Source organism: Prunus avium, chromosome 3 (assembly GCF_965620075.1).
Source record: "Prunus avium chromosome 3, drPruAviu1.hap1.1, whole genome shotgun sequence".
Classification (NCBI taxonomy): Eukaryota; Viridiplantae; Streptophyta; class Magnoliopsida; order Rosales; family Rosaceae; genus Prunus; species Prunus avium.
Genome location: NC_142286.1, coordinates 12,651,645 through 12,662,986, shown reverse-complemented (window position 1 = coordinate 12,662,986; position 11,342 = coordinate 12,651,645). Strand labels below are relative to the sequence as shown.

Here is an 11,342-nt window from a genome sequence, read left to right as displayed (position 1 = left end):
AGAGGCTTTCTATTTCTGGTTAATACTGTTAATTATATAAGAGTTTTGGTATTTCTAAACTAATTCATGTACCTTAGTTAATAGAGGGGTCCATACAAACCTTCCTAGTGAATATCAGCTTTGCAAGCCTGAACAATTGAAATATTTCTATCCCAAACATTTCCCTATACGTTATATATAATATTTGATTGAAAGATATTTGGGTCATTAATAGTTAATGTGCTTTGATCATATCGTTGAAACTGTTGAGGAAAGCTTGTTTTATTTTCATGTGTGTCTGAGGAGGGAAGAAAGCTGTGTTATGAAATTTTATTGTGATGGCAACCTTTTGGTTTATTTTGTAGAGTTGAATGACAAAGCCTTTGAACAGTAAGTGGTAGTTTGGGGCTGGGATTATTTGAGGCGTATAGTTCAACTTTGGACAGTTTTGGTGGCATTTCAAATCATAGTGACTTTCAACCCTAAACCGTAAAATGGTAGTGACTTTATTCGGTGTTGTTTCTTGTTTTAGGGGCCTAGTTTCCACTAGCAGTGTAAATAAGAACTTGGATATTTATGAAATACTCTGTATTTCGTATCCTAAAAAACAAAATGATTGAAGGAGAGTATGAGACTTTTGGATTATAATTTATATCAGTGCGCCGTTTCACACAGAGCATGCTTTCCAAAATGTGGTCACTGTTTTGGGAACTTTTATTGCTGGAATACATTTACTTGTCAGTTTATTGTAAGATTTCTTTTGACAATGTGGTTTACCCAATTTTTACTTTAATTATATGATAGGGTCTATCTCATGAGTAATTCAAGATTGTGATTCCTAAAATTCCTACATATTTCACGATATGAAAAAGAGATGGAGTATTTTACGAGACATGCCTAGTTATCCTTTTGCAAAACAAGTCAAAATAGTTATTGCAACCATGGCACTTCATAACTATATAAGAAGACATGCCAAACGTGATTGTCATTTTGATGAAAGTGAAGATGACCTAAATGGTACTCAAGATGAAGAGATTGAGAGAGAGGTTGATGCACAACAAGAAGATGGTTCTGTAACACAAGAAATGGAGGCATTGAGAAATAATATAGCCACAAGTTTAGTGAGTTCATCTGCTTAGAAATGTATATGATTGCTTGTTTAGGACTAGTTTAATTTTTGTTATAACTATATTACTGACAATATATTTATTTTTAATGGAATACTTTATTTATTTTATAATTAAAATAATTTTTAGGGTGTGATGGAAACATATTTAATAAAAAAATATTATATAAGCTAAAGTGAAAGTGCTTTTCCTTTTACCAAACACTTGAACAAAAAAGTCATTTCAGCATAATGCCCTTTTTAGTCATTATACACAGCTCACAGCACTTTTACAAACAAATTTACCAAACACTCAGAAACTGATTATTGTACAAACAACACTTATAACAAAAAGTTTACCAAACGCCAAACTGTTTTCTCTCACAGCTGATTTCTCTCACAGCAAATCTGACAGCGATTATTTTCACAGCACAGCAATGCCAAATTGGCCCTAAGGCATACTCCGCATTGTATTTCACTAATCCAAACCATCTATTTTGTAGATATTCATTCAAAGATCATCTCTATAAAAAAATAATTTGAATCCGAAATCATTTGAAGCAGCGTGTTCATTGATTTTGTATGACACAATTAGATGTCTAAACGGTTTCCGATTTGTCTAATTTTTTGCAAGGATGATCTATTAATGAAGACCTAAAAAAATAGATGGTTTGGATCATTGAAAAAAAAATTGTAGGGTACTCTAAAGGGTGTCCCTCAAATAAAATGATTTGAGAGATCCCTCAATAGAAGGGGACTTCGAACTCGGGTATATATATACACACGAGCGATATTCTACTCTAAACTATGAGGAGGGGAATTCAAACTCGGGTGTAGAGTGGGGAGCACATCCGCTCTAGCCAACTTGGCTGAGCCCATATATGCCATCTGTCTTTATTTATATTAGATGTTATATAGAACAAACAGTAACTAATTAACCAGTAAAGCCTTTTTATATTTTTAGGATGGCTTCTCTAATGAGGGGCTATGTAGAGGGGTTACAGTGAGGGGTCTAATCCAGCAGTCCACTAATAAATCTACACTAAATCGGACAATTATTAAGAAACTGCTCATTATAACTCCTTACTTTTACTCCTCGTGCCATCTCCAACCCAAGGAGTGGAAACCCAAATTATAAGTTTTGAGTCCAAAAATCTTCTCCAACCCATGTATTTTGGGGGGTGGAAATTTGAGAAATCTCAAATTTGGGGTGGAATTCCAGTCTAAGTATTGCATGGACTGATATTTTATGTGGGCCCAAACTCTGCTTTTGTTTTTTCTGGCTTGGAAGCCCACGTGCTGACCAAAAATTGCTAGGCCCCGCTGACATTTGTTGTTTGGTCAACAACTTGTGCAAAACAGCTGGCCCGCATGACATTGGATTCCATTCCAACTGCTATATTTTCAAAAGTTGGGCTGTGTTGTTTTTTTTTATTTTTAATATTTTAATTCCAACAACTATATTTGTAATCAACGATCAGGATTAATTTTAGGCAATTTGAACGGTAAAATTTCACATCCAACAGCTCAAATTTAAATCCAACAGTTAAAATAATATTTATAATTAATCTAAATCAGATCCAACCCCAAAACTTATTCCAAACTCTTATAAATAGCCATTCATTTGGTAAATAATCCACCAAAAATCATTTTTTTCCTTTCTCCCTTTGTTTTCCTTTCTCCATTTGTTATATTTTTTTATTCTACTTTCATTCTTGTTGAGAATGGCCCCAAAACCCCAAAAATGTGTGAATTAGAAACAACAAGAAGATGAGGCATTGTGCAAAGGGTGGGTTTCTATCTTTGAAGATGGGGCTATTGGCACGAATCAACCAAACGATTCATTTTGGTTGCGTGTGTACCAAAAGTTTTTGGAAAATGATCCGGGCATGAGCAGAGTCGAGGTACGATCACCGCAAGCTATTGCTTCTCAGTTCAAGATAATCAACCAACAATGTTCTCTATGGAAGGCATGTATGACAAAGGTCAATACAAGACATGTGAGTGGCTCCAATCTTGAAGATGTGGTGAGTACCCATTTTTTTCAATGCTTAAATTTATAATTCTAATTCTTTTCAATTATTAACTTGATTTTTATTTTATTTCATGGGTTCTATGAATGCAAAAACAATTTTCTTAAATGATAATAAATCTTCGAATAGGCCTTTCAAGTTGTATAATGCTTGACAAATCTTAAAAGATTGCCCAAAATGGAACGACCTATGTGAATCTCCCACACAAACATTCAAAGATTCTTCTCATAATGGCAATATAGTCAATTTGGAGGAAGATGAAGATGATATAGTCATGCCCACTCCAAGGTCATTGGGAAGAGATAAAAAGAAAGATGAAGAAAAAAAAAAAAAAAAAAGGGGAAAGGTGTTGAAGGTTATCTCAACCAAAGTGGAAAGTTCTTGTCTGAATTGGTTCAACAAGGAAATAAGGCAAAGGGGGATAAGAGGCGAAAGTTAGAGTTCCTACAAGAGTAACATGCCTATCAAATCCAACGAGATAAGGAGGCCAATGAACAGAGGATAATGTCCATGGACCTATCTAAATTTACTCTAAGAAAGAAGAAGTATTTGGGGAATAAGCAAGACGAAATTATTGAGGCCCAGATGAATACAAGTTCCCTCTACAATCCAGAAGACAACTCTGGAGACTATATCCAAGCCCTCCACATAGTGGTTATTAATTTATGTTTATTTGTAATTGTTGTTTATCTTTATTTATGTTGTTGAACTTGTTTTTATTTTTAAGTGAAATTCTATTATGTTTTGGAATTTTAATTTTTTTAGGTTAAAATGTTTAGAAAATTAAATCATGAATGTTGAAACAAAAATAATGTCAATAAAAATTAACGAGAAAAAAAATTTATGAGTTAATCATTCTTAAACAATTTAATAAAGTTGCGAACTCAAATTATGAGTCTGCAAGGTTGGAGGAAAAAAAATTTTGAGTCCTGAAAATACATGAATAGATATATTTTGGAGGATGAAAATTTGAGTTTAGCCCCAATATGATTGGAGATGGCCTCATTATAGTCTCTCTGTTATTTGAGTTCATTGAATTTGGGCTTGAATCTGGTTTTCAATGACTGAAGCCCATTAAAAGCCCACATTAAGAGTTAGCTGGGACCTCAAACCAGCAAAGCAAACGGCAAAATCCCAGCAACGAGAACCAACCGACATAATATAAAACTTTGAGGCATCCGACCGGACACAGACTCCACCAACACACCAAATCAAAAACACATCCCCCACAATATCCGAAACTGAACCACACGCGCCCTCTAATCGCCTGTGGAATCTCTCCAAATATTCGCAAAACCCTACTCCCCGCCACATAATCCACCATAAGCTCCACCCTCACGTGAACCCCACGCTCGCTCTCTCTAGTATACTCGCCTTCCCATTGGTCCGTAAGACGTCACTCCCTAACATGGCGCGTGAGTCAATCACCCCCCCACCCCTGCTATGAAACTTCCCGGGCACGACTCTTTTGGTGCACCCACACGCTTCGTCCACTTCTCCGCTCCCTCACGAACCCCTCCCTCGCCGTACACCTGTAAGATAAGGATACAGAGAGAGAGAGAAGAGAGAGAAACTTGGTGAGAGAGACTGTGAAGCGTTTTAGAGAGAGAAACTAGAGAGAGAAGGTGCGAGATCTGGTCGAAGAGAAAGGCAAACGAAGCTCGAAAAGCTCAAAAAGCTCGAAGCTTCCCCCTACTGTTGGTTGTTGGTGTTGTTGATGTTGTAAGCCCTAACTTTCTCTCTCTGTTTTGTTGTCTTTTGGTGGGAAACCCTAATTTGATTTTTGTGTCTGTATGTGGGTGTGTGAGAATTGGGGGAAATACTAGGGTTTTGTCAATTTTTTTTTTGTTCTCTTTTGTGGAGAGAGGGAAAGCGGAAAAAAAACCCTAGGAATCTTGGATCTTTGCGAGAGGGGAAAAAGTGGGGGTTAGGGTTTTGGGAGGTACATGTATGGCTTCGGAGCCTATAGTAGGAGAAGGTGATGGAGCCAGAGAGAAGCAGAGGTACACGGAGAGCAAGGTCTATACTCGAAAGGCTTTCAAAGGCCCCAAGAAGAAGAGCATCGACAACAACACCACCAAACCCACAGAGGCCAACCCAACAGCCACAACCGCCACCGCCACAACCACCACAGCCGTAACCGCCCCCTCCGTCACCACAACCACCACCACCGCCGACGACAATAACATCAACAAGAACGATAACCACCGGAAAGACAACAACATCAACCAGAACGACAACAACATCAACCAGAACGACAACAACAAGAGCGACAAGCAGGATAACAACAAGAAGAATGATGAGAATGAGAATTCGTCCCAGCCTCCTCCGGCTCAGACTATTGCGTCTGAGGGGAATTCCGCTCAGCAGCAGCAGCTCCTTCCGCCGTCTGATGCTGCCGCCTCTGGCGATTCCTCCAGCCTGAACCGGCAAGAGGTGGCCGTGGCAGTGGTGGAACCTGAAAGTCGGGACCCACCTGTGGAAAATGGGCTGGCGAAGGAGGGGCCGGAGAACCGAATGAAGATTAATTTGGCTTCAAGGTCGAAGCAGGAGATGCGTGAGCTTCGGAGGAAGCTTGAGAGTGAGCTTGATATGGTGCGGAGTTTGGTGAAGAGGATTGAGGCCAAACAGGGGCAGATTGGTGGGTTTAATCACTCCCTTGTAACGAATGAGGGGGTCAATAATAGTGGTGCAGTGCTGAGACGGGTTCACTCTGAGGTTGCTTCTGTTGGTGTTCCCCGTGAAGTTACCAGGCCTTTGCATCAGCTGAGTATATCAGTGTTGGAGAATAGTCAGGGAATGAGTGATATTGTGGAGAAAGAGAAGAGAACCCCCAAGGCGAACCAGTTCTATCATAATTCTGAGTTTTTGCTGGCTAAGGATAAGTTTCCACCTGCTGAGAGTAATAAGAAGTCAAAATTGAATGGGAAGAAGCATGGTGGAGGAGATTTAGGGCAAGGGTATGGCATGGGAAGCAAGTTTTTTAAGAGTTGCAGTTCTCTGCTTGAAAAATTGATGAAACACAAGCATGGTTGGGTGTTTAATGAACCTGTTGATGCTGCCAAGCTTGGTTTGCACGATTATCATATCATTATCAAGCACCCAATGGACTTGGGTACCATTAAGTCGAGGCTGAACAAGAATTGGTACAAATCTCCGAAAGAATTTGCAGAGGATGTGAGACTTACATTTCACAATGCCATGACTTATAACCCACAAGGGCAGGATGTTCATGTTATGGCAGAGCAGCTATCCAGGATATTTGAGGACAGGTGGGCTATCATAGAGTCAGATTATAATCGTGAGATGAGGTTTGGATATGATTATGGGGCTAGTCTTCCTACACCTACATCAAGAAAGGCACCTCCACTGCCACCACCTCCTCTTGACATGCGAAGGATTTTGGACAGGTCTGAGTCTATCTCTCATCATGTTGATCCCAAGCCAAAGCCCATCACTATTACTCCTAGAACCCCCGCTCCAAAGAAGCCTAAGGCTAAGGATCCTCATAAAAGGGACATGTCTTATGAGGAAAAACAAAAGCTTAGCACAAGCCTCCAGAGTCTACCTTCAGAGAAGCTGGATTCCATTGTACAGATTATTAAGAGGAGGAATTCTGACCTATTCCAGCATGATGATGAAATTGAAGTGGACATTGATAGCGTTGATGTTGAGACCCTGTGGGAGCTTGATAGGTTTGTAACCAACTACAAGAAGAGTTTGAGCAAACACAAGCGGAAAGCTGAAATGGCTATGCAAGCCAGAGCAGAAACTGAGCAGAATGTCCAGCAGCAGGTAATGCTTTGACTCATACCTTATGACATCTGGCTTTTTTGGTGGCTTTTGTTGGTAACTGATTTTTTCTTCTTTATTTCTTTACAGACCCAGGACCCCATTGTGGCAGAGGTGCCCAAAGAAACCAAAACAGGTTAGTATTTCAGAATGTGAGATTTGATGGCATTGAAATTAGTGATTTCATGGAGAAACTGATAAGTTGAAACTCGTTCTTTATGTGAGCAGATGAAAAGATTATTTCTTCTTCAACACCCATTCAAGGGGATAACCAGGGTGATAATAGGAGTAGGTCAAGTAGTTCAAGCAGCTCTAGCAGTGATTCTGGATCTTCCTCAAGTGGTACTGTGACACATATCTCTGTTTGTGGATAATGAATTTTTTCATGGATTGTTGGGCATGCAGTATTTCAATGATGCAATATGTTGTTTAGTCAGGCATTTTCTTTTTCTTACATATGTGTTTCTGCAGACTCAGATAGTGATAGTTCGTCAGCATCTGGATCAGATGTGGGGTCGCCGAGGACTTAACGATTTAATTTTGAGGTAAGATCCGTCAACATGATTTTGTCCCCTGCCAACTTGATCTTGTTCCAAGCATTTTGTAGTTTTTGTGCTTCTTTAGTGTTAAGTTGGGATTATATCGTACTTGAATTAAATAATCTGCAAGTGAAATGCGGTAGCACCCTAAAAAATTTAAATTGTCTGCCTTGGAGACACATGTTGAGGTTCTTACATTACTTACGAGCCAAACTATTTTATGAAGGTTGTTGCATGATTCATCTAGTAGATGTGATGTCATGAGAATTATCGGTAAACCACTATCACTGTTTATTTGACAAACCTTGGCAAGTTTGTTACTCATTATTGATTATGGTGAAGAGCTTTGAATGGTGGAAAATTTGTTGTAAAATACTGTAGATACTGCAGAAAATGAAACTTATGCAGTGGGTTGTGTATTATTTTCTTGTTATTATATGAGGCTGTTGGTTGGTGTTATAGTTGTGATGCTATGCTGGTTTCTTTATAGGTATATTTGGAGGTTATTTGGTCACATAATGCTTTACATGGACCGTATCATTTTAGCCTTCTGTACCCATTGGCAAAACATGATAATATGGGTAAGGGTTTGGTTGTTTAGACTTCAAGAGTGTGGATAGTTATAGGAAAACTGGTGAATCCAACACTTGGACTCAGCACCCACATCTGATAACCATAACCCACGTAACACAGGCTACAATTTGTCCATCTTGGCGGCGCATGCCAAGCCTGCTGTATTAAGGTAGCTGTAGCTTCTTAAGATAGCAACTCCTTTTTATTTTTACCACTGACTATTAATTTTTGTACAACCTGTCAAATCTGGTGTTAATGTTCATTTCATATAACTCACCAATCTTGGCAAAGTTGTCATCCATCCATTCCCCTGCTTTTTTATTATCCTCTCTCCCCCTTCCTCTCCTTGTCTAAGAATCTCAAGGGATTTATCATAACAGTCCTTAACCCTGGAAAAGTATGGATATTACTCAGTAATAATGTTTTAGGTACTTAATTTATTTTTTGGCGCTGATTCTTCTAGTTGTCTTTTTTCCCTTTTCAAACGGGAAAAAAATTATCTGGCCAGTGAGAATGTTTCCATTGGAATTTGGTGCAATACGATTCAAAGTTGACTGGAATTATTGAACAATTTTGCCTTGAATTATGAAAATCCCTTGGTTGTTTTGTCTATCCTGTTCCATTATTGGGGCTTTGATATGTTGATTGTAGAGTGGCCTGACCAATGTGTCAGCCACCAAAGTATGGTGGTTGGTCCTGTTTTCCTGTTAGGGAAGGATTATTTTAAGTGAGTAAGATGGAAAGGCCTAGTGGATGTTTCTTTCAAATGATTTCTGTTGTTGGATTATGGAATTGCAGTGATTTGTTTCTCACTGGAGACTTGGTTTCTTGTTTTCTGTTTTCCTGTCTTTGTATAGCGCATGTGTACTCGGTTCAGGCCAGTTTAATCTATCATTTTTTTTGTTCATTTTTGTTGATACTTTCTTTCTTTGCAAGAATTTCAAAGCAAATCATGTAAGAAAATAACCTGTCTTTCTAGTGCGAGGGTGTTTGGATTTGGTCAGTTAAGTGAGCAAGTCAGAGTTAACGACCATTATGTTGTTGGCCTTTGATAATTTGGTCACATCTAATCTTTAGTATACTTGCATGTTGCTTAAATTTCTTACTTTACGGTCCATGTGTATACCTTACTTGGCTTTATGTCGTAAGACAATAAAATAAAGGCCATCTTGAAACCATACTTTTTCTGAAGTAAGTTTTGGCTTTATTTGTGGCTTTGGGCATACTTCTAGTTTTAGTGCACATATATACTTCAAGCAAATTTGTTTCGTCTTGAATTAGTTGAAAGGAGTGCTATCCTGCTTTTTGCTTGGGCATTGATGGAGGGCTGGGAACACAATTACATTGTTGAGGTGCAGAGAATAGAACTTGAAGATGTGGTATCTTTCAGGTGGAATACAAGTCAGTTTTGTTCCTGTACGATCAGGGATCTGATTAGTTAATTATTAGTAGATTTTCTGCATGCAACCCCACTAAGATATTTCTGGTAGGTTTATTTATGCTGGAAAATTACTGGACTATTTGATTCAGAATCGACAAAGCCAAAATAGGGCATTTTGGCCATCCATAAGATATTTCTGGTAGGTTTATTTATGCTGGAAAATTATTGGACTATTTGATTCAGAATCGACAAATCCAAAATAGGGCATTTTGGCCATCCATAAAGGCACACCATGTAGAGTAGTATAAAAGTACTGGTTTTGACTTTATGTTCACCTGCTTTGGTCCATAAGATAGTAGAGTTTCATTCTCAATCAGTTTGGTTCTGCTTTTTCTTCTTATGTAAGAATCAGCTTGGTGTAAATCAAATCCTAAATCCGACCAGTGTACCGTGCTGTGTAGCCTGTGAAAATAGTGCATAACAAAATTTCCTGAAAGAGCTAGAATAATGCTCTGTCAATGCTAAAATCCTAGTGTGGTTTGAAGTTGTGGTGATGAAGTTTTTTATGACTATTGAAGAATGTATGAGATCGGTGCGTGTAACTGAATTTGTTTCTTTTCTTTTCATTATTAGTGGGTTCCCTCCTTTCCTACTAACTGTTGGAGCACAAATGATTGCTATGAGTAAATTTCAATTTTCGAACAGAATAATTCCCATGTTAAGGGGTCGCTAAATAAATGTGTTCCCCCCCTTGCCCTCTTGGGGTATGCTATGTCATAATGAGTCTTTGGATTTGGAATGATTTGATGACAGTAATTATGTAATTGACTGGTTCCTTTTTTTTTACTAGATATGATCCGCAAATGCTAATTACGATTTTCTTAAATGGCAGATGTCTGAAAATTAGGGTAGATGGTGATTTTGCTGCATGGTGATTGGAAGCTTTTCAGACGATGGATTTGAATCTACAATTGGTGTATAGTGGAAATTTTCTCCATGGGCTCCAACCATCCTGCAAGTATAGATTGGGGTTGTCACTTTAATTGGTTCCTCAATGCCTACATGCGGCCCCCATTGGTCTGGTCAGAATCAGAATTTGTATAATATTGGTAGAATGTGGTGATAATTAGTTTCTCATAGCACGTGTACATTTTGCTAAGTACTGCTACCCGTCTAAATTCCGGTGACTTGGTTTCGGTTTCGTGCTGACAGATTCAGGATGCTTTGGTTTTACACAATAGATAGATAGTCTGTAATCCAAGTTGATTGAGTCAAATTGCTCCATATGAATTTTCTTGTGTTTTCATGAAATGAATATGTTGGTAGATTTGTATGCACTACGGCGTGGTTGTAGTAGTAGTCTCAATCTCAACAAGATCAGCATAATTGTACTCTGAATTGACGGCGACGGAACTCGATTTTATGCTCTGTTTTGGTTGGAAAAAAATCAAAAGATTTGAAAGAATTGTTCCTGGTTATGCAGCTATATTGCAGAGGTCACTAAAGTATGTATTGATTGTGAGGCTGGCTTAAACCTCCGTACAATCGTTTACTATGTTGGGGTTAGCAGGTTTTATTTTAAGTACGGTTTCTCTAAACTGTTTCAACAGCCAAAATAAAGTATCAGTTTAAATAAAGGTCTTCTTTTGGTCAACGAAATAAAGGTCTTAAAAATGGAAATATTGTCCGAATATCAGGGACCAGAGACCTTCAAGACAAACCCAAAATTCAGATTGAAAACCAACCCCCACTCCCCCTTTCCCCGCACCCCCCCACCCCCCACCAAAACTTTTGTGGGGAAGGGTGTGGTTTTTCAGTTTATGTTTGAATTTTTTATTTAAACAATAAAACATTTGTTAATTTTAAACAATTTTTCTAATAATTTTTCTAACAATTTTAAACAATTGTTCCTCTCTCTCTCTCTCTCTCTCTCTCTCTCT

General features: G+C 38.4%; 1 protein-coding gene across 1 annotated transcript; it reads left to right on the top strand.

Annotated features, from left to right (window-relative positions):
• The first annotated feature begins 4,302 nt into the window (after positions 1–4,302).
• On the top strand, positions 4,303–10,739 carry GTE4 (global transcription factor group E4). The gene is made up of 5 exons (XM_021972962.2): positions 4,303–6,912; positions 7,000–7,045; positions 7,138–7,251; positions 7,381–7,454; positions 10,295–10,739. Exons 1-4 carry the CDS (start codon positions 5,068–5,070, stop codon positions 7,437–7,439), a joined length of 2,064 nt encoding a protein of 687 aa, XP_021828654.1. The 5' UTR covers positions 4,303–5,067; the 3' UTR covers positions 7,440–7,454; positions 10,295–10,739.
• Positions 10,740–11,342: the final 603 nt, after the last annotated feature.